We start from the raw sequence: 24,817 nt of genomic DNA on the forward strand, positions 1-24,817 counted from the left end.
GGATAATGTACAGGCAGCTGTTGGTATGGCAGAAATTAATCCCCTATAGTGTGTTTTAATATATCACTGCAAATTTTTACCGAATGGAAAAGCCGACGTCACGAACAGGCAAATTGGTTAAATATAATGTCATATACGTTATTAAAAGACATATTTATAATTATTTTTGTTTAATATTGAACTGCTCCTCTGAAAATGATTTGTAGGACCGGGTTTACTTACAGGTTAGATTTGAGCGCCCTTGGAATGTCGCGACTGGCCAATCAGAATCAAGCATATAAACGAGTCGTTTATGAATAGGTTATAAACACGTATCCTGTGATGATTAAAGCCGCTGGGTTAAGTGAATGAAGTAAAGGACTGAGGACAAAACTTTGACTTTCAAGAATCATTTTCTTGCCAAAGTGAACTAACTTAACAGCTATCAGAAAAGTCTCTGAAAAGACGCAGAAAAACGGCTCCGTTAATGTTTCTTGTCCCATGATAACACTATCGAATGACATGAATCACGTCAATGATAATTTAATTATAATTTAATTAAAACCGCGTTTTGTACCTTGCGTATATTTAATTTTTTTATGGTTAAAAAGTCAAGCAGCGTCGCACTCAGCTGTGGACATCAACTCCCACCTTTCTTTCATTTGATTGGCCAGTAACTTCGCCTTTCTTTTATTTGATTAGGCAGTAACTCCGCCTTCTTTCATTTGATTGGCCGGTAACTCCTTCTTTCATTTGATTAGGCAGTAACTCGGCCTTCTTTCATTTGATTGGCCGGTAACTCCTTCTTTCATTTGATTAGGCAGTAACTCCGCCTTCTTTCATTTGATTGGCCGGTAACTCCTTCTTTCATTTGATTAGGCAGTAACTCCGCCTTCTTTCATTTGATTGGCCGGTAACTCCTTCTTTCATTTGATTAGGCAGTAACTCCGCCTACTTTCATTTGATTGACCAGTAACTCCGCCCTCTTTCATTTGATTGACCAGTAACTCCGCCTTCTTTCATTTGATTAGGCAGTAACTCCGCCTTCTTTCATTTGATTGGCCAGTAACTCCGCCTTCTTTCATTTCATTGACCAGTAACTCCGCCTTCTTTCATTTGATTAGGCAGTAACTCCGCCTACTTTCATTTGATTGACCAGTAACTCCGCCTTCTTTCATTTGATTGACCAGTAACTCCGCCTTCTTTCATTTGATTAGGCAGTAACTCCGCCTTCGTTCATTTGATTGGCCAGTAACTCCTTCGTTCATTTGATTGGCCAGTAACTCCTTCTTTCATTTGATTAGGCAGTAACTCCGCCTTCATTCATTTTATTGACAGGTAACTCCGCCTTCATTCATTTTATTGACAGGTAACTCCGCCTTCTTTCATTTGATTAGGCAGTAAATCCGCCTTCTTTCATTTAATTAGGCAGTAACTCCGCCTTCTTTCATTTGATTGACCAGTAACTCCGCCTTCTTCCATTTGGTTGACCACTGTAATCTATATTGACATTGGAGGGCGCTGTTAAAGGAGTAGTTTAGCCCAAAAATTCTGTCGTCATTTAATCACCTCTTATCATTTCAAGCCCGCATGACTTTCTTTCTTTTGCAGAACACGCAGAAGAATATATTTTGAAGAATGTCTGTGACAGAGAACTGTCGGTCCACATTGACTTTCATGTGATTTTGTGTTCATACGAAAGAAGTTAAATCTGGACCAACGGTGTTTGGCTCTCTACTCAGAAGAAACAGTCTGGATGCAGAGAATGTCGGCACGCTTTTTTATTTTCATGAAATTTGTGCAATACAGAAACAAATCAGATTTTCATCTAAAACAATTGACATGAATGATATCTAAAGCACTAAAAACACAGATTCAAAACCACAGGTCAATCATTTCCATTTCTTTACATATGGCTTGAAGTGATCGCTGATTATTTACATCTCTGTGATCAGGTGAGGTGCACGTTACACATAGACACTATAAAATCAACACGTTCCTCATTCTCCTTCATAAACACATCAGCAACATTTACATCATAATCTGGAAGAAAGGCACATTCAGCTGTCAGGATGAGGTCACTTTATCTGCACCTGATTTTCTAGATGAAACTTGATGAAAACTCAAGATTAGTACATCATAGAAACCCAACTGAAATACAGATACCATTAAATAATCACAATCTCTGGAAATATACATCATGAATTACTGCTCAGGTTTGTGTTTAAAGGTCTCAATGGGGCGGTATCTGAAGACGTTTAACAGCATCACGGAAGACACACAACACACCTCCTCCTCTTATGGCACGCTTTCATTTGTCGTTCTTACTTTTAAAACTCATTATAAAACAAATCCTATACAGATGAATGAAGTTAAAATCATTTAATTATTCTGATAATACGATACATAAAGTAAGTGATCTCATTCAGGAGACAAAGAAACGCAGATCTCTGTAAAACATAAAGAAACATGATTTTGCTCCAGCTTTATAAACACAATCTCGAATGGACAAATCATTTTTAAAGAATAAAATAGAAAAGCTCAGTAACGGTGAAAGAACAGAGTTTGTGATGGTTGAAGATTTCTCTGATCTTGATTCATTATTGCTCATCTGTGTGTGTGTTTATATGAAGACTTCGGCTGCTTGATCTTCAGGGTTTTAAACTGGCGCTGAACAGATCCACATTACTGGAGCTCAAACCTCGAATGTCACGCAGCCTCCGAACGCCTGAATTCTGAAACGAGTCATCGCCCGCTTTATTCAGGTAATTGAGTGAGGCGGCACGTTTCATACTGTGGACCAAAACAAAATAAACAACAACAAATATTAAAAGCAACAAAGACACTTTGGATTAAAGTATCTGCTAAATGAATAATTGTCAATGTATGATCCATTATGTTCCGGGTCAATAATAAATTAGGCTGGTTCTGATAAAACTTTCTTTTTAAATGAGTATTTATGAATAATTTAAGGTCAGAAGGGGTGTGTGGTGTGAGGTCATACGTGTTGGCGGTTTGTGTATCTGGAGGTCCGTTGCCCTGCAGTTTCTTCACAAGCATCTCACTGCTCCTGCGAAAAACATCTCTGAGCCGCCCGAGAGAACCGCTGCGCTGCAGAACACCACTGCCGTCCTACACACACACACATGCAGGCTCAATAATACACACAACAACAACCCTGAACAATAACACACACACGCTCAACAACACACACACACCAGCAATCCTAAAATCACACACACATGCACACACTCACACACACACCTACACAAAGGCTCAATAAGACAAACAAACACAAAACAGCAATCCTGAACAATAACACACACACACACACACACAGGCTCAATAATACACACAAACAGATATCAACAATCCTGAACAATAACACACACGCTCAATAATGTGCGCACGCACGTACAGACACACACATACTCAATAATACACACAAACACACAACAACAACCCTGGACATTGAACAATAACACACACCTGCTCAATAATACACACACACACACACACACACACAAAGAGATCTGTAATGTAAATTTAGATGTTTGTGTCTTTCTGAGTTTTACCATGTTTAGATTTATACTTGTATACAAAGTGATTTATGTTGTTTATAAAATACCTTCCGTTTAGATGTGTGTAACACTTCTTGAATGATGATTTAAATTCAATTCTCTTAACTACGTTTCTTCTGAAGAATTCCAGAATCTAAGATTAAAGTTATTTGTAATAGTCAGAAAAATCTGAACAGATCTTTACAAGACAACATTTCACTCCATCAGTTACATTCTATGAAAATAATGTTCAACGCTCATGACCTTGAATGTTTAGAAGTGAAGTCTTTATTGAGATTATCAACAAGCATCACAATGCAAAGAGAGGAGTAAATAGCTTCATATAGACTCATCTACTGTCTCTAATAGTGAACACAGAGCGTCAGTTGCTCATAAGAAAACAAACATACAGAGAGAAAATGAGCTTCAATAAATAACCAGCAGTCCACTAAACACTCCACTTAGAATAATAATAAACATCTGCTCATTTTATACTGGATCATACTCACTTCTGTTGTGTGTGTGTGTGTGCGATGGAATGGTGTGTAATCAATCAATGAGATATAATAAATGAAACATCTGCACTGTTACTACCACAGGCATCATTACACACACTGTAGTCTACTGTACTCATGATTTTACACCCTAAAATAAACCTCTGTAAGTCTTTTTACTGAACTGATGCATCAACACTGATGTGTGTAAGTGAGAGAGAAAGAGAGAAAGTATGTGTGTGTGTGTGTGTGTGTGAGAGAGAGAGAGAGAGAGAGAGAGAAAAGGTGTGTGTGAGAGAGACTGAGAGAGAGAGAGAGAGAGAGAGAGACTGATGCATCAACACTGATATGTGTGTGTGTGTGTGTGTGTGTGAGAGAGAAAGAAAAAGTGTGTGTGGATGTTGGTGTGAGCGAGAGAGAAAGTGTGTATGGCTGTGTGTGTATGGATGTGTATGTGTGTAGATGTGTGTGCACACATGCGTGTGGATGTGTGTGTTTGCATGAGAGAGAAAAAGTGTGTGTGAGAGAGAGAAAAAGTGTGTATGAATGTGTGTGCGTTCATGTGTGTGTGTTATCTGTGGGTCAGCAGTGTCGCTTACTGAAATGTGAATTGTTTTGTTCTAAACTCAAAACTGAATTGTTCTGTTTTTAACACACAATGGTCTTCAGGTGTGTTTCTTCCATACACAATCATTTGTTTTTTGTATAATGATTCGATATATAATTCATGTAAGAAGAACATGGCCACTAATGCTTCAAATCCACAGCAAACGATCATGGCAAACACTGTAAACATAAATATAAAGGACAGTGTCCTCCTCTTAACACTGAAACCTCACGTACATCTTCCTCTGTTGTGTTTCGATTCATCACACATGCTGTGTCATGGCCTCAAGCCACACAAAAGCATCATTTATCATCATTCATTTAAACAAAGATATTTATGACGTGTGTGGCTTTGTGAAATATGCTTAAATGCCACCAGTGAATCTGAAGCCACTGAATACAAAAGCACAAACAGAGAGACGAGAAGTCAAATGTCAATATGATTATCAGAGGTCATGATGGATCACACACAGATATTAAACAAACGTCATCAGAAGCTGACAGCAGAAGAGAAACGAGACGATCGCTCAGAATAATAAAGATCAATAAACAGCGGGAGTATTAAAGGAAAGTGTTTCCCAAACACCCGGAATGGCAGAGGATGAACAAACAACTCGCCCCACTCATGTCTGAGGGACAGAAGATGAAGAACTCTTTACACCTGATGAAAGGAGAAACACACAGAGAGAAAACACACAACGTTAAGTGTTCACATCAAACACACATGTGTGTGACCTGACTGACTGACTGACCCAGTCTCACCCCTGAAAACAGTGTTGTGTACATTATGCACAAAAATATATAGATTTATTCACTACAGCTAATCTCACGTCTACAGTCATCATTATTGCTGGGTTATTTATCATAATAAAAAAATTGTATTAAATTAAAATTCCATATAAACAAGTTTGTTATGTATTATCTTATAAATGTTATATAAAATAATATAAAATATACTATTATGTAATAGAATTGCTTCATTTCATAAAACTTATATTCTAACCAAGAAACGAAACTGATAATGATATTACTATGGCTAAAACTGAAACTACAATACACAAAACTCAACAGAAATGTGTTCACAAAAATGAAAGAAAACATAAATCAAATATACATTTTAAATGTATACAATCATTTGTTATAAATGTATAAATTTATAGCAAATGTAAAAATCTATAAACATATTAAAATAAAAACACATTTAAAAATGAAAAACTTGACTTGTGAACGTGCAGAAAAGTTTCTAGATGCTCTCTTCTTCTTAATTCCAGTTCATTGCGTTTTTTTGCTTACATTCATAAATTGTTATTTTTGTTATTATTTATAAGCTGACTGCTTTGTTTGTACCATATTTTATAAATTTCACAATTATTGCAAGCAGTAGATTGTTTGGTCAGTACACAACAGTGAGAGACACCAACACTTGACTTTCTGGACTATTGTGAGTTAGTGGCTGTTTGCAGGGGTGAGAAAACCAACTCGATTTGCACTAAACACGTGTGTGTGCGTTTGTGTGTGTTTGTGTGTGTCATATGTCAATGTGTTTATTATATACATGTGTATCATGTCAACTAGTTGTCTCTCTCTCTCTCTTTCTGACTGTGGATGTAATGAGGGATGCAAGGAGAGGGGAAGAGTACAATCCACACCGCTGAAAACCCCCGTGTGATTGGCTGATTGGTTGTCATGAAAACGGCAGCAGCGACGTGGATGGTTAGTAACAAACAGCATTAGTGAGCGGTAAGCGCAGTCAGGTCATGCAGCCGCAACGACACGACACGCATGCTCTCATGCACATGACATCACGACACATTTATTCTTCACTTCCTGTTTCCACATCTACAGGAAGTGACATCTTCACCACGTGCACAGTGCCGGTGACGTCACTTCCTCGACTATTAAGACAGGACGGGTGTTCATGAAAAACTAACATCACTCAGACGTGACACACAGAAGTGCACACAGATGACATGATTTATTGCGTTCATAAATGTCGTCTTCACATCCACAGTCGGACACGCACAGCCTGAGAAATCACACAAAACACACAATCACACCAGACGCTGTCACACCACCTGCATCAGACATTCAGCACGATTCTGTTCGGCATCCTCAAAACATTTCATCCTTTGCTCTTCAAAACAACACAAATGAGACCCTCAAATAAACTGATGAGAAGATTAGAGTTTGCTGAAGGTGTGATGTAGCGTCATGTTAAACACGTGTGTTAATGAGCCGTTCTGAACACATGAGCATGTGACGCATGCAGAAAATCTGAACACGTTCAGAACAAACACACCATTCAGACAACATCACAAGCAACAAATCACAAAACAACATGTTTAAATAAAGTTCAGGCAGTGACAGACACATGTGAATAAAGCAGCTTTAACATGCCAGGACACACAATCAGCTTCAATTCATTCAGATATTCAACACAACAGCAACAGCAACGCAACTCAACAGACACCATAACATCACAATAATTCTTAATCTATGAACTAAAAGGGCCGTACACACCAAGAACAATCACTATAACTATACAGAAATCAACTGGATATTGTAGATATCTTTTTGTAATCAGTAGTTAGAGGATAATGAACATAAAACTTTGACAGGCAATCGAAATCCTTCATTAAGAAAATAAAAGACACTATTTATAACATTACTGAGATTAAACTTCCATTGTTTCTTGTTAGAGGATGAATCAGATTTTTCAATCAGATCAAAAGACACTATTATTTACCAGAAGTTGCGATTGTTTTTACTTCCGTGTTTTGACGCATTTCCCAATGAAATGGAATTTCGAATGAGGAAAGTAAGGGTGTGGCTTTTGTCGTTCTCTGCAATTTGATTGGATGTAAAAACATCCGTTGCATTTTGAAAAGGACCTAGCAGCAGACTGACAGTTGAAGGGGAGGAGTTAACAGATACTCCGCCCAAGCCGTGTAACATGTAAGATGGATAGTGATTACAGTACGGAAGTCCATTATAAGATTTTAACAAAAGATTATGAGGGCACACAAATTTATAAAAAGAGAATGACCCACATTGATCAACTATTTACAATGCACGCTGCAATATTTCATGAAAAAATAGTCATTGCAGTTTTTTATTTCACCGGGACTTTAATATGGATGTCAAATGTATTGATTATAGGGTCATTCCGTGTCAAAAACACTAAGTTTGGAATATTTTCCCAATAGTTATTGAGCAATACACAAATTTGTAGAGGGGGTGAAAAATGACATGAGAAATATGCGAGCATCCTTATTTTATTTTTACAGAGATTTATAACTTGAGCAAACCTTCATGTATTTTATGCCAATGGTGACAGTTCAAAAATGAGAAAACAATATTTGCATGCCTGTAACTCAAGAAATCTTAGAGATACCTAAAATTTCAAAATACATTTTCATGATAATTTACTCACCCCCATGTCATCCAAGATGTTTATGTATTTGTTTCTTTAGTCGAAAAGAATGCGCGTTCATGACTTCACGTAAAACGTAATTCCGTATTATGTGAAGTCATGAATGTGAATCTCAGAATAGAGCAAGGTGAGCAATTGTGTTTATAAAGTGTATACTTTTTATTTTATTTTAGAAAATGAGCGATGGCTTCTCTAGATAAGATCTTTATTCATGTTCTGGTGTGGTTTAAAGCCCTTTGAAGCTGCACTGAATCATTTTGACTTTTAAGTGTTTGGAGTCCAGTGAAGTCACTATATGGAGAAAAATCCTGGAATGTTTTCATCAAAAACTTTCATTTCATTTCCACTAAAGAAACAAACACATACACATGTTGGATGACATGAGGGCGAGTAAATTATCAAGAACATTTCTTTTGAAAGTGAGGTACTCCTTTAACACCCTTTTATATTCTTGTGCTTTAACCTTTTTTTGGGGGTAACTACATTTGAATTCGAGCCAGGGACCCCATCTTGATTAGACACAGAATGACACAATATGAATAACTGTTATATCACAAGCTGATGGGAATGTGTCAAATAAATAAAAATTATAAATGGGATTGTGTTGTACCTGTTACAAGTATCATTAAATGGCGTATAACCAATTTTTCTTTGATCTCTTCTTTTTGGTTAAGGTTATCATTACATTTGTTTTAATGCATCTAAACTAATTCCTTTATTTGTTAAAGCACTCTCTCAGAGTGAAGGGTGGCTTAGAAAAGATTGTTGACTAAATCTAAATACAAAAAAAAGAACAAAATACTTTTTAAAGACACTTAAAATATGAAAAGTGCAGCATGTAAACTTTGAAAAAAGCTGACTTTTACAGATATACTGTTATAGATTTTGCTCTTGGTGTGAACGGGTCTTAACCCGCATCGCTTGATGGTTTTCAATTGGTCAACAGTCAATCATCTACTCATCTGTTCAGTTCAATACGAACTTGTATTCAATGATGTGATGACATGTCATCTGTTGAGTGTCTGCTGAGCTGTGATTGGTGGAGATGTGGATGTGTACTCACCCCGCTCCACTCTACGCCCATACTCACTTCATCTGTCCCCTCAGAAGCGCTCTCGTACTTAACACTGGACAGACTGTCTCGACTGCGTCTGCGCTCTCCGTCATCTCTCAGGATCTCCACCACACGCGTCTGATGCGCGGGGTCCAGACCCTGACGAACACACCAACACATGCGAGGTGAGACGAGAGCCCGATTGGCTCGAGTCGATGGAGAAACAGATCAAAGTGTTTGTGTGTTTGACAGCGGGTGGGTTTAGTGACGGGATGAGATCAGATCAGAATGAAATGAGCTGTGACTGATGTTTAGAGCATCACAATAACTTACTGAGTTGCTCTGGAGTCCACAGAAACGCAGAAGAAAAGAGAGAACATGGTGAAATAAAGCCAGTATTGACTGGAGGAAGAGAGAAAGCATTAGCAGCTGTGACACGACACGTGTGGGGTGTGTACGACACCTGTTTTCGGGATCTCGTGGCACATTCCTCCAGCGTCTCGGCGGCTTCCATCTTTCCCTGCCTGCGGTACAGAGCTCCCAGATTCCTCAGCGTCGTGTTTACTGTCGGACTGAACACACATGACAGAGCGTAAAGACTTATGCTGCGTCCCAATTCACCTACTTATACTATGCACTAAAAGTATGTACTGTTTTTATGGAAAAGTCTATATACATTTACACCAGGACATGCTAACAGGAAGGGGAAGTGGCCGTTGTTGCCTAGACAACATTGTCTGTCACACACACATCAAAATACACCTCTTCTTTTCATTAAAGTATTTATTCAATCATTGTCTCATATGTCATGTCAACTCTTTAGTTATATTTTTTCATTTAGTGACGCATCAGTTGTTTCATTTTATGAACGCATTGAAACATCACTAAACTACGCCTACTCTCGGTGGGTTGTGGGTAATATTAGCCGTTAGAGTGTGCATCATTCTGCACGTCCAATTTCTACCGGAAGTAGTAGACCATCCGGTAATCTTTGGAAAATTAATTTCAATTTACTACGATTTAGGATATACCAATTCTACTTTCTAGTACTATTTAGGACGGATAGTGTGCGGATCGGAACGCAGCATTAGTGTTTTGATGATGTCATGAGAATTGATGCTGTGCAGATATAAATAAATTTTGTATGTGAACAGATGTAAGATGACAAACATTTTACAATGACATCATTGGTTTTAGTTAATTTATACTCTTAAAGCGGCTTGAGCGCTCTTGTTTAAACGCCAGCGGCAGCGTTTTTTTCTGCTGCTTTGAGTGACTTTTGAGGTTGAAAAATTTTAACTTTTCTGAAAAAAGCACTGTCATGCTCCTTTTTCACAGCTAACCAATGACAGAGACCTGTTGTTTCCATAACAACATGCAAGGAACTTGATTGGTCGAGAAGGCTCAAGCTTGAAAAATAAAATGTCGGCCGAAACGCCCGTTGAAGCATAGTTTTGTTTAAATGTGAGTTTAATTTTCACTTTCAACAACGTCTGATTTCATTTCTAGCGAGAAATAAGTGTTGTTGTTTTTAAATATGTGATTAGATATTTTAGTTAACTTGAACTGTTTGTCTGATGTCTAACACTAAACACTGAAAGCATGTTTGTGACGTTTGCACCTGTTGACTTTGCAGGCTTTGTACCATCCTCCATATTCTCCATAGGGTGTGTCTCTCGGCTTGCCCTGAACATCAGAAGAGGTTCAATGGGAGTGAAACACACACACGTACATGCATACACACACACACACACACACAGACACGCACACACACGTACGCATACACACAAGACATACAAGACACACACACATGCACCAACACACACACACACGACACATGCAAGCACACACACACAACACAAACATGCACGCAAACACAAGACATACACAACATACACACGCACACAACTTTTGTGTGTTCCATCGACTAGACTCTTCAACCTATACCTAGACAAAAAGTAATTATCTTACACACACAGACACACGGACACAAACACATGCACGCAAACACAACACACATGTACGGACCTTGCTCATCTCCTCTCTCTCTTCAGCGTGCATCCAGATGGGTTTGTTTTCAGCTATAAACAGACACACAGGTGACATCATTACCCATGATGCAATGGGGCAACCCACACTCTGATCAAAGCCACATTGAGTTTCAAACGCTGGACAGACAGACTGATGTCATGTGATTAATATCTGATGGTGTGATAACTGAGATGTGGTGCTGCTTTCAAAAGTCAATTCAGTCGATCAAGCTGCCTGCAGTAGTTTAATAATCCTGTGGATTTAAAGGACTATAATCATCAGTGTATTGAATTCTGCAGAGGCGTGTGCTTTATTGTCTCCATATCTCTGAAGGTCGAGTTCTCCGAGCACAAGCTGATGTTCTCAGTTCACTCTTTGTCTGCCGCCTCTCTCGCGAATCCCTTTAACAAACACAAAAGCCCCAGCGGTGTGAATAACAAACATCATCCACTCACCATCCACAGAGCCAAACTCTTTCTCATGAGCGCGGGTCAGAATCTCTTTATACAGAATCTCAGCTTCTTTGTATTTGCTTTGTTTCAGGAAGCAGGAGGCCTGTGAAGACACCAGAATGTTTCAGATGATGAAGGTCATTTACGCAGCACTGAATGATGATCAAACACAACACGACCCTGTAAAGATCCACGACTAGATACAAAACATCTGACAATGGTTGTTGATCCAAATGCAACGTGACTCCAGCAGAACGTCAGTACTTACCAGGTTGTTTTTGGTTTTGGCCACGTTTGGGTCGTCTGTACCGAGTCGACGCTCGTAGATCTCCAGCGCTCTGCAGTAATAATACTCCACCTCCTCATACTTGCCCTGATTCTGACACAACAGAGCCAGATTGTTCAACTGCTTTGCCACGTCAGGGTGATCCTTCCCCAGCACCTGACACACACACACACACACACACACACACACAATAAGATCATTTGCTCTTTCTGAGCTGTCTCGTGTCACTCGTGTCTCGTGGCTGGTTCCATCAGAACTTCTTGAATGCTGATAATTGTGTCATTTAACACGGCTCAATATGATGCTGATGTGATGATTAAAGGAAGGTGTTGCCATGGTTACGGGTTTGCTCATGATTCATAGGTGTGGTAACACATGTGGCTGTGATTTATTGGTTTGATTTGCGAGTCATTCATGAAAATGGGTGTGCTCTATATTTGTGGGTGTGGTTAAATTGTCTGGTTCGTGTGTGGGGGCGTGGTTGAAAGCTGCCATTCCAAAGAGTGGGTGTGGTTTTTATGCGTGAGTGTGGTTTGTAGGTGTGGTAACAAGGTGTGGGCATGGTTTATTGGTCTGGTTTAATGTGTGGGCATAGTTTATGTGTCATTTATGGGAGTGGCTTATTTGTGTGGGTGTGGCTGCATGATGCATGGTTTATTGCATGTTGTATGGGGTTGTTGTTTACTGTGTGGGCATGGTTTATAGAGTTAATTCATGGGAGTGGGTGTGACTACAGGGTTTAGGCGTGATTTATGGGTCTGCTTTGTGTGTGTGTGGTTCAATGTGTGGGCATGATTATGTCATTCATGATTATGTGAATCAATGTCATTCATGGGAGTGGGTGTGGCTACAGGGTGTAGGCGTGGTTTAATGGTCTGCTTTCTGTGTGTGTGGTTCAATGATTATCGATGTCATTCATTGGAGTGGGTGTGGGCGTGGTTTATTGGGTGTTTTGTTGGTGGGTGTGGTTTACTATGTGGGCATGGTTTATAGGTTTATTCATGGTATTGGGTGTGGCTACATGTTGGACCGCCTTCTGTGTGTTTGTGTGGGGTTCAATGTGTGGGCATGATTATAGGTGTCATTCATTGGAAGGGAGTGTGGTTTATTGGAGTGGGTGTGGTTTATCGGTGTGGGTGTGGTGTGGAGGTGTGGCGTTGTGCTGACCTTCTCTCTGATCTCCAGGGCTCGTTTACACAGCGGCTCGGCCTCCTTATATTTTCCTCTCTTACCGTACAGCACAGCCAAATTATTGAGTGTCGCCGCCACCTGAAACCCACACACAAGAGTTAGACATTCATATATCTACTAATAACTGAAGAACATCCACTCATTTAATGGACATGCATTCAGATCATGTTTACAGATCATATGAAATCAGTTATGATCCTCTATCAACGAGTCTGATCTGAGATCAGAAGACTGATGACACTTACAGCTGGATGGTCTTTGCCGAGGGTCTTTTCTCTGATGGCCAGAGCGTCATTCAGCAGGTGGGCCGCCTCTTTATATTTGTTCTGATCCCTGAAAAAGAGACAGACAGAGGACATCAGTCAAATATCAGTCAAATTCAGATCACAACTGAACAGATGTGTGCAGTTGAAAATTATTATTTTAAATTAAATATATCTATCATTATTAGGTTCGCTTTAAAAAGCAAAAAAAAAACACACAAAGATGTGCATTACATTGATTTCATGACTGTTACCACCCCACTGACCCCTTTTTTCATCATACATGTGAAGTCCTCAGCTTCATTCAGTGATTCAGATGAATGTCTCTCACCTGTACACGAGAGCCAGGATGTTGAGCATGGTGGCCACGTCAGGGTGATCGTGACCCGATGTCTTCTCCAGGTCTTCCAGAGCCTGTTTACAGAGCGGCACAGCCACCTCGTATCGGCCCTGAGACGCGTACTGAATCACGAGGTTGTGCAGAGTCCTGAGACGCGCCGGGATCTCGTATCCACCCTGCTGAGCGGCTGCCACCGCTGCACTGTTGTGCTGGTGCTGCACTGTAGAGGTCACACGCAGGGTTAACATGACAGAACACCACAGAGCATCACACGTGAAGGTTTGACAGCAATGCTCTCATACTTCCTTGAGCGTTCTCCTCCTCGTCATTGGGAAACAGATCATCCAGAGAGTCTTTAGGGGCTTCGCCGTCCTTCTCCTCCTAAACACAGACACCAGACAATATGTGACTGACATTACTTCATTCTGTTCCTTAAATGTAGAGAAAGAAAACATGCAGGAGGGAAACACGGAGACGTGACCGTACAGAAGGCGACACATCTTCATCATATTTCTTCAGCTGGTTCATGAACTCGAGATGTCTCTTCTCCTCCTCCAGCTGGGCGACGTTCTGCTCGCTCTTCTGCAGTTTCTGTTGTGTGTTGGCCAGCTCGTCTCTCAGCCATTGGTTCTCCTGACAGAGTCGCCTGACCTGTGCTCGCAGCTTCTGTTTCTCTGACTCCACGGCGTTCAGATGGTTGGACAGAGCCATCATCACCTGTGAGTGAGGATTTGATTCTTTTACATGTGGGTCAAAGACCTTAATGTGTCTGTATCGAAAGATATTTACAAAAGTGATTTTGCATCCATAGAAGGCAGATTAAATGTAAGTAAATTGTCTACTTTATGGTCTCAAATAAGTCTTGGGAGAATAAAACGTCCAAATTCGGTTGAAATAATGTTAAATTGTCATTCAGTGTAACAAAATATTTGTGTACAAATTCAAACAACATGCTTCTTCTGACATATTAAAATATATAAATAACCAGGGAGCACATTACATTTTATTGTGCTTAAAGGTGCAGTTTGTAAAAAAAAAAAACACTAACCCTTTATCTCAACATGTAGTGGTCTAGCTTTTGTTGAAACCAGTAACTTTGTATTGGCATTTAATGTATTATTGCTCCTGTATGACATATCGCTTATTGCTCCTAAACTCTTTGTAAGTCGCTTTGGATAAAAGCGTCTGCTAAATGTCTAAATGTAAATGTAATAATCGCCACTAGAGGGCGCACGATCAAAACAAAAACAATGGTGTAGCTTGCTGACGGTGTGAAGGAGTGTTGAATGATGAGATCTGTTATCTTCAACTCCATCACTGATGCCCATTAATCAGACGGGAACATGAAATCATGTTAGCAGATGAGGTAAAGTTTTATAATTGTTGCAAATAATTGTGGTCCATAAATCAGTGACTGCTCGAAAAAAGTTTGTGGCTTGCTAGACGCTAGACACTATTTTCGGATTTGTCCACAACACTGTTGTCATGCGGTTTCTACATCAGTAAAGGCGGTAACAAAGGTGAACTCGGATATGACGCCATTGACAGGCGACTGCAAAGCCCCGTGTCACTATTTAGAATGGAGATTTACTCACGATTTACAAGTAATTGGAAACATTTGAGATTTTCTAAGTTCTCAGTTTAACAAAATATATAACACTAGCTTTGGATATTTTACTGCAAAATTGTTACAGACTGTACCTTTAAATTAGTAAAAAATCTGATTGACAAATGGGCAAAACCATTATGATAGTGGCAATAAAAAAAATATATAACTAATTAGAATTTGGGGTAAAAGTAATTTAAGAGTTTGGTTCCAAAATGAGAAAATTTGATTTTGAAAAAATAAAAAATCATGCTTTTTTATTGTGAATTCCAATTAATATCAATCAAACTGCAGATGGTTTGTTTTGATTTAAGCCATGATTACTAAAGAAATACAGCTAACTAACACATTAAAAACACGATAACATCATAAAAACATGATTTTTGAAAATGACCTCATTTTGAAACCAAATTCTTCAAATAGTCTTTTATTATGTCATAAATAGATTTTTGTTGCAAATATGCCTGTCAAGATTGTTACACTGAATGACATATTAGTGGGCGTCCTCTGTAAATCAGGGAAAGATTTATGATATTTATTTTTTGCTTAGAAAAACAAAATCAAAGATGCAATAAAATTCAACAGAAAACTTTTTTTTAAACAATTAAAAGCAGTACTACACTTACTTTTTTATGCTTTAACACTTTTTCGTATTTGACTCATGTCAGAACCATATTTGCCAGACACTTTTGTCTTAAAGTGCATTTTGTGATATGTGTGTTCCCTGAATGTGATTCTTTCACTGCCGACATCATCACATGGGTGCGGTCTCACCTGTGCCTCTCCCAGCCCGAGCTCGATCATCTCCACAGACTTTCGGAGCAGGTTGGATTTCTCGTGTACCAGGTTGGCTTCTTCATCTTTCTTCAGGCACTTGATGGTCTCCAGCAGACTGTGAAGGATGGAGTTGTGCTCGTTCTTCAGCGCCTCCAGTCCCTGGATCACCAGCTTGGTGTTGGAGATGATCTCCTCCTGCGATAGCTTCTCCAGCTTCTCGTCACGAGGGTACACCATCGTGGACATGATCTAGCAGAGAAGCAGACCTATGAAATCAGACAGAAGGAGACGGGGATGAAGGTCGGTGAAGATGAGCGCAGACGTGTGAAGCTCTAAAGACTCTTCATCAATGAGATTGTGAGATCGCAGACACGCGTGACATTCAAAGAGCGCGCAGAAATGTTCCAATCCGGGTGTTTGAAATGGCTTTGTGACAGCCATACGCAACAGAAAAATCTGTATTTAACCTTAGATATAACTGAGACAGACATCTTTTTTTGTGGCCGCAGAAATCAAACCCTCCGTGAACATGAGACCGCACAGATTTGGTTCTTCATCATACAGCGCACAGACAGGTGTGACGGTGGTTTGGATGTAAGATGACATTCATCACGGTGGTGCACCGTGACAAATCTATAATGACACCTCATGACTAATGTAATTAAGGGATAATTCACCCCAAGATAACAATTCTGTCATTTATTTATCATCATGTCATTAAAAACTTCAATATGACTTTCTGTCTTCTTTAAAACACTAAAGAAGATATTTCGAAGAATGTTGATGATCAAACAACACTGATCTCCATTGTCTTTCATCATATGAACACAAATCCAGTGAGACATTTCTCAAAATATCTCATTGTTTGAGAGCTCCAGTCCCACAAACATGTGTTCTGAAGATACTAAGGGTGTGGTGGATGAGGTTGGCAGAGCCGGCGCTGAGGATGCAACGCTTCCAGCCGAGAACCATCTGTACACAAACAAACGCAGACGCATGTGCGCATGCACACAAATGCATGCATACACACACACAAACGCACGCACGCACACATATCACACACACACACACACACACGCGCACACACACACGCACGCACGCACACATATCACACACACACACACACACACACATAGACACAATGTGCACACACATGTGTAGACAAACACACACAGACAAATACATGCATACACACAAACAGCAGACTCATGATGATTTTCTAGAAATAAAACCAAACCTGTTGGCACACAAACATCACACTCATGCAAAACATACAGAATTAGTTCCGGTTTTACACAGGTTCTGACAAGCAGAAAATGCAGTCAAACTATATGACGCAGATGTTTCTCAAAGAGTCCATCGAGTGGAACATGTTTAAAGCAGTAAAGGTTAAACGTCATTAAACATTAAAGAGCTCTGGCATCAATGATAAACCACACAAGATTCACTTCAGTAATGCAGACGCTGTGGACAGAACATCCTGACTGTGTCTCAAACTGCAACATAGAGGCCTAAACATGACATCAAGACCTCAACTTACTCTTATAAGAACCAATGTTATAGAAAAATCCTGATTAAGACCGATCGAGTCAAATGACTCCAATCCTCAGACAGACAACACGACTGAACTCAATGTGTGTGTGTGTGTGTGTGCATGTGTGTGTGCGTGTGTTTGTGTTCATCCTACCTCTCACTCCTGAAACACAAATAATGACTTAACAACCGAACACACCCGAAACCCGTCACCCCGGCAACAGAACACACCGGCCAACCCGGCAGAAGCGATCGACTGCTGCAGAAAGAGTGTGTGTGACCTTCCTTCAGCTTTCTGCCTGTCTCAGCAACAATCAGCCCCACCCTCATAGAGAGAGAGAGAGAGAGAGAGAAAGAGAGAGAGAGAGAGAGAAAGAGAGAGAGAGAGAAAGAGAGAGAGAGAGAGAGAGAGAGAGAGAGAGAGAGACACAGAGAGACACAGAGAGAAAGAGAGAGAGAGAGAGAGAGAGAGAGAGACAGAGAAAGAGAAAGAGAGAGAAAGAGAGAGAGAGAGAGAGAGAGAGAGAGAGAGAGACAGAGAGAGAGAGAGAGAGAGAGAGAGAGAGAGACAGAGAGAGAGAGACAGAGAGAGAGACAGAGAGAGAGAGAGAGAGAGAGAGAGAGAGAGAGAGAGAGAGAGAGAGAGAGAGAGAGAGAGAGAGAGAGAGAGAGAGAGAGAGAGAGAGAGAGAGAGAGAGAGAGAGAGAGAGAGAGAGAGAGAGAGAGAGAGAGAGAGAGAGAGAGAGAGAGAGAGAGAGAGAGAGAGAGAGAGAGAGAGAGAGAGAGAGAGAGAGAGAGAGAGAGAGAGAGAGAGAGAGAGAGAGAGAGAGAGAGAGAGAGAGAGAGAGAGAGAGAGAGAGAGAGAGAGAGAGAGAGAGAGAGAGAGAGAGAGAGAGAGAGAGTGGATGTGAGGTTGTGGCCACTCCCCAGCTATAAGACACGTGAACACACACAGGTCTAAACACTTCACGTATGTTCAGCGCATCTAACATGTCAACACATGCAGTGAAGCTCCTTCATCGTCTGTCACAGTATAACAGAAGAGAGCAGACAAACACACATGACACACTTCTTCTACATCACAAACAAAAGACTGCGTCTCAAATCATAGTCATAGTTCTAAAATAGGTTTCCTGTGTCTCAGTGGTAAGAGCTTTGCGTTAACAACGCAAGGTTGTGGGTTTGATCCCAGGGGATTGCAAATACTTATGTAAAATGTATAGGATAAAGCAATGTAAGTCGCTTTGGATAAAAGTGTCTGCCAAATGTCTAAATGTAAATGTAAAAACTGGTGTTGATTAAACTGTAATACATGTGTATTTGATGTGATATAATTAACGGTGAGTACATCTCTCTGCTGTGACCTCTGACCCCATCACAGCCCACAACCCCAAAGCACCATCAGCCACACATCAGATGCATGTTTCCCGACACACAAACAAGCATGCGCACACACACGCACACATGATGGGTTTCCATGTTCAAGGGGGACATAAGACGCAATTGTTTTTATACTGTACAAACTGTTTATCATATTCCCTAAACCTCACAATCACACAACACTTTCTGCTCTTTTAGATTTTCAAAAAAGTTCATTCTGTAGATTTATAAGCTTGTTTCCTCTTGGGGACCAACAAATGTCCCCACAAGGACAAGCATTTTGGATATTGCCTTCTTTGTGGCGACATTTTGTCCCCGTACCGTAGGGTTTACCCTACCCACACACACAAACACACACAACAGATGCACACACAATGTGTGCCGTGGAGACAGCAGAATTCTGGAGGTGACCCATACGAGACTTTTAATCTATCTGCACAGTGACGTCAACAACTCTTTATTGAAAACTACAACCCTTCCACATAGAAAACCACACACACACACACACTCTTCAGAAAACTAGCATTTAAATGTCAAGCGTGACAAAGAGCTAATTTCAAGTTCAAAAAGCCCAAAATACACTTAACAGTCACATTTAAAGGGACCGATGTCATCATTTACTCGCCCTCAGGTTGTTCCAAACCTTTACAAATGTCTTTGTTCTGCTGAACACAAAGGAAGATCTTTAAAAGAATATCAGTAACCAAACCGATCTCATCACCCATTTACTGCAAAAATACTACTGGAGTCAATGGGGATGAGTATTCTCATAAGTGTGTAACATTCACTTCTAGAGCTTCTGCTACTTACAGAGAACCCACAGACACAAATGAAACCACAGCCCTGAAGAACCAAATCTGAAACTGATGATGTCATAGACACACACACACAGTAAGAAATGAACAGTTGTACACAACATGTGGTCAGATTCTTTCCAAAGGGCTGGACCTCGCTCACAAGCCCTGGTGACGGGGCACTGAACATACTTCAGGACTCAACACCAAACACAACTAAACAAAACATTTAAATGTGAACAAACAGTGCGTGTGTGAATACTGAATGTGGCTTTCAGAAGTTTTCGTATCCATGAATTAGATTTTCTGTACTTTTCTGAGATTACTGTGAATTTCTCTTCTTGACATCACATCAAATCCTGAATATATTCCTGGCGGTGGTGACACATCATTCATAACAGCACAGGAACACAAGGGGAAAACATAAAGACACAGAACTGGTGTGACAGGTTACACAGTCATGAGCGTATCATCAGACATTACCCAGACGCACTTATTATGATAAATACATCATTTACATCATCACGGTCATTAGGTAAAGTCGCCCGGCTGGACTGCGCTCGACATGGCCAGATTACAGGTTTTCAAGATACCAGTTTGAAAACCACTAACTTAATAATGTCTGTTATACCATTCTCAATGTTATTGATGTCGTGCAGGGATCTGTCAGGTTGTGTGATATTTTCTTGTCTATGCGTAAATTTGTTGTTTGCTCATCTGCGTCTAATTCATTTAAATATACATAAGTAAGGGATAATCCACAGCTAGCCGTGCATTAAAGGATTTTAATTCACAACGTGGTGGTAAAGAACCAACCGACACGAAGCGGAGGCTAGCCGTGGATTATCCCGCTTATACCATGTTTATTTGCCAAGTTAAAGCTTTTATTGATGTTTACAGTGTCATTTTAGATCAAACAGGTGAAAATCATGCTTATTTTGTCAGTAAATTTCACATGCCATCAAACTGACTGGTGCTACCTGTGCGTTAAAGGCTTTTAATGATCACCTTCCAGCCAATTAGAATCCAGTATTCAAACAGACCATGGTATAACTATATAGATGTATTCATGTGAGTTTAATTACTAGAAATGCATGTAAACTAATAACTGGAAAGCTTCCAAAAGTTTTTCCCTAATTCAGTCCTTGGTAAAGAAGCGCTACACACATGATACAACATGATCAAACCAGAGAACTATCAGACCATCAGCATGAGGTACTACGGTGTTCTCTGAAGTACCATCCAAATATTATGAAGTGAACATGGCAGTCTTTCATTTACATAGTAAACATGAAGATAGCACTGCACTGATAAAACAGGGTCATTTGGGTCATACGTGTTTTCTGTGTCTTTGTGAACAAAAGAGTCATTCTATCTAAAAGTGTTGACCCACACCTGCCTGAAACACCTCGTGTAACCACACCCCCACAAATCTACATCAGTTGGTGGTCTGATTTGACTAAGACCGCCCAAATGTATACACAAGTAAGGTGGTGTACCTGTCAGTACAATTGAAGAGGAACCTGATGTTCCAAATATGGTCAGAGGCGTTACATTCCCCTCACACGCTTGCAGTATTCCACCAATCACTGCACACTGGTGAACTGGCCAATCAGAGCACACCTCGCTTTTCAGAGACATGAGCTTTGTTAAAAATCTGTGTTTCAGAGAGGCGGAGCAAAGAGGAGATACAAACATGCATGGTGTGTGGAAAATATAGCGGTTTTGAACCTTAAATCGTGTAACACATTACATCACATCTAAAACAAACCATAAAATTCGTTTTAGCCTGTTTCCAACTGCTGCCAATATAATGATATTCCCGTTTATTCAATGAAATACAATATTGTACAGTATATGCTCAAAATGTGTACAGTGTGGATCCTACAGACTAAAACACAATAATATAGTCAATAATTTATTAACAATAATGGGATTCATTCAAAACCAAATCTCTCTCCTCTGTATCCTCTGTTTCCTCTGCTAATCATCTCTTCGTCTCTCTCTCTCTCTCTCTCTCTCTCTCTCTCTCTCTATCATCTGCTGTTTTCAACCTGTCTTTCTTTCTCTCTCCAGCTTATTCTATCGATCTGAACAGAGAAAAATCAATCACATGCGAGCACATAACTAGATATAGGCTATTACTCCAAACTCAATGACCTAGACAGCACTGTAGGGCATCTCAGAGGTGTGGTAGTATCAATAAACACAAAAGAGCTGCTGATATGAATCATGACGTCTAAAACAGCTGTTTAAAGTCGGCAACTGACTGGGTTTCGAACCCCCAGTGCTAAAAACGCGGTCTATGTGTGCGATACACATGATTTGAGACTCAAATGATCATAAAGAATATTCATGTGGGCAACACATTATAATTTGAGACACACCGCCGGAGAAACACAGATCTACACATCATCTAAAGCACCAACAGCGTTACAAATCAAACACACGCTTCGATGGGCGACCACACAAACACAAGTGTAACACAAAATATCGCGGTATGAAGAGAAATGTCGCACCTGGAGTGTTTGCTTTGGTCAGGAATCGCTCGGAGCCCCTTTAATTCAAGATGTCCACATCAGTTTGACACTGCGCATGCGCGCAAGCACAGACGCGTCGGTAGAAATGACGTCACCGAGCAGGCGGTGGTTGATCTTTTTAAGCGGGCGTGGCTTTCGCATCATAGTCGAAAATAATAAACAGCAAAAATCGTTCAATCGTTTTCGCAGTTATATATAAAAAATATAAGCAGCGTATGTGTAAATTTATATATGTAAGATGTTGATTTGATGTTCATTGCTACAGAGAATCTTACAAAAAAGTAAATGAATATATAGTGTTATCTCAACATATAATTGATACCATTATATATTTGTTATTCTTCTATTTTAAGCATGTTAAAAAACGTAGGTGTACATATATATGTTTAGTTTTCTAAAACAGTCACTTGTCTGCAGATGGCAGTATAACGTCCTTCAGAGAAACTCATGCGCAGAGTAGAACGTCATCAGAGCGCGACATCATGGAGCACTAACGAGAAGCTTATGAAGGGCAGCGAGTTTATCGACTAAATATCACAGTTAGTGTTTATTTTTTATTTGACTGATAAATGACACGACTGATAGTCGAAAGTAATGTCACTTGAGATTTAATTCATTTTATGTGTATAAGAATAAGATATGCCACTTTTATTTTAACACAGTTAGTAGCGTTAACGTACATCCTTGAAAAATTGCAATGATATAATTTTATATAATATATTTTTCCTTTATGCTGTTTGTTCTAAAATGTATTCAATATGATGCTAAGAAAGGCGATTTCTAAAATCATGATCCTTATTTGTGATGGCTTTGTTAAGTTAATATTACTTAATATATATAACTTGTATAATATACATTACATTTTGGTTTGAACTTAATATAAATGTAAACCTACCCAGTTTATTAGACATGTAGGAATATGCATTTTCTGATGCAATTGTTGAGGTGTTTTTGTGTGTTCAGGTTGAACATGTGTGTGAATCTTCTGTCCTCCGCTCTGAGGTCTCTGTCTCTGCTGGGTTCTCGGACCGGACCGTCCCAGGTGAGATCTCCCTCATCATACTCTTAAACCATAACAACATGTTATTAACAACCCCTGATCACATGTGCTTTACTTACAGATTGTGAACAGATCTGTCGGTCCAGCTGTAGACGGCAGAGGTTCACTGACCGTATGGCGAGACTTCATCACGAGCGCTTCACAGCAGCAGAACCGCACTCAGTGGAAACAGAGAGAGAAATACACCATCCGTCCCATCGGCATGAAGAAAACAGGAGGGAGAGATTACACAGGTGCAGCCAAACATATGACTCCTGCATCAGAACCGTAAATGTTGTTTAAATAAAAGTTCTCCCTTTTACTATATTAATACATGCTTCTGGTCTCATTGTGTACTGCAGGTAAAGTCATCAGGCACGGCATCGGTGGAGGCCACAAACAGAGGTACCGCATGATTGACTTTCAGCGTCTGCGCTATGAACTGGGAAAAGAAGATCAGCCCATCGTGGAGAAGGTTGTTGAAGTGAGATACGATCCATGCAGGTCAGTGACCGTCGACCGTAGATAGTTTTCGTGTGCTCTGTTCTCATCTCATCCTGCGTCTTCTCCGATCAGATCTGCAGACATCGCTCTGGTCGCTGGTGGAAGCCGCAAGCGCTGGATTATTGCTACAGAGAACATGGAGTCTGGAGACGTTATCAAGACGTCTGGTACGATCGGACGCATAGCGGTTTTAGCTAACGAAGGAGATTCTCATCCTCTGGGGGCTCTTCCGGTCGGGACGCTGGTCAATAATTTGGAGCTGTACCCTGGAAAGGGAGCACAATATATACGTGCCGCAGGTATGACTTACTGTCCCTGATTTCATCACATGGAATGTTAAAAAAAAGATATAATAATATTTTAAGTATAAACATAACAGTGAGTTTCTGATTGTGACTCTTTTACTGTTCAGGCACGTGTGGCGTTCTGCTTCGTAAGGTAAACGGCACGGCTATCGTTCAGCTTCCTTCTAAACATCAGATTCAAGTGAGAAACACTCTGATTTTGCTAAAACAAGATTTAACAGAACCTCTCAATGTAGATGATGAATGTAAACTTTTCTCCTCAGGTTCTGGAGACGTGTGTGGCCACGGTTGGCCGAGTGTCCAATGTCGACCACAACAAGCGCATCATCGGTAAAGCTGGGCGTAACCGCTGGCTGGGCATCAGACCGTCTAGTGGCTTGTGGAAGAGGAAAGGAGGCTGGGCGGGCCGTAAGATCAGACCGCTGCCACCCATGAAGAGCTTCATCAACCTGCCCTCTGTTGCTGCCAAGTCATGATGATGTCATCCATCACCTGACACAAGCACAGATTGTATGTATGTATGTATGTATGTATGTATGTATGTATGTATGTATGTGTGTATGTATGTGTGTATGTGTGTGTTCATGGAGTCTGTCAGGAAGTCAAAATCAGAATAAAACAAACCCATCAGCATGACATGTGCTTGGATC

At 40.2% G+C, this 24,817-nt stretch overlaps 2 protein-coding genes across 5 annotated transcripts; one reads left to right on the forward strand and one right to left on the reverse strand.

The window, feature by feature from the left end:
• Positions 1-1,745: 1,745 nt before the first annotated feature.
• Positions 1,746-22,380, reverse strand: klc1b (kinesin light chain 1b). 4 transcript variants are annotated; one of them, XM_056760218.1, is made up of 15 exons: positions 22,299-22,380; positions 16,070-16,338; positions 14,176-14,406; positions 13,992-14,070; positions 13,681-13,909; positions 13,332-13,419; positions 13,063-13,164; positions 11,878-12,051; positions 11,613-11,712; positions 11,155-11,207; positions 10,748-10,812; positions 9,590-9,698; positions 9,136-9,285; positions 2,984-3,111; positions 1,746-2,772 (listed from the first exon to the last, which is right to left on the reverse strand). In XM_056760218.1, exons 2-15 carry the CDS (start codon positions 16,316-16,318, stop codon positions 2,631-2,633), a joined length of 1,899 nt encoding a protein of 632 aa, XP_056616196.1. In that variant the 5' UTR covers positions 16,319-16,338; positions 22,299-22,380; the 3' UTR covers positions 1,746-2,630. The 4 variants fall into 4 exon arrangements, with proteins under 4 accessions (XP_056616196.1, XP_056616195.1, XP_056616197.1 ...); XM_056760217.1 differs by lacking the exon at positions 22,299-22,380 and adding an exon at positions 17,760-17,910; XM_056760219.1 differs by lacking the exon at positions 22,299-22,380 and adding an exon at positions 17,760-17,879 and having other exon boundaries at positions 16,070-16,321.
• A 356-nt stretch (positions 22,381-22,736) lies between these two features.
• mrpl2 (mitochondrial ribosomal protein L2) lies at positions 22,737-24,803 on the forward strand. The gene is made up of 7 exons (XM_056760545.1): positions 22,737-22,858; positions 23,283-23,361; positions 23,441-23,612; positions 23,721-23,862; positions 23,935-24,161; positions 24,275-24,348; positions 24,431-24,803. Exons 2-7 carry the CDS (start codon positions 23,290-23,292, stop codon positions 24,641-24,643), a joined length of 900 nt encoding a protein of 299 aa, XP_056616523.1. The 5' UTR covers positions 22,737-22,858; positions 23,283-23,289; the 3' UTR covers positions 24,644-24,803.
• The last annotated feature ends 14 nt before the right edge of the window (positions 24,804-24,817 follow it).

This window comes from Triplophysa dalaica, chromosome 11, assembly GCF_015846415.1.
Source record: "Triplophysa dalaica isolate WHDGS20190420 chromosome 11, ASM1584641v1, whole genome shotgun sequence".
NCBI classification, from domain to species: Eukaryota; Metazoa; Chordata; class Actinopteri; order Cypriniformes; family Nemacheilidae; genus Triplophysa; species Triplophysa dalaica.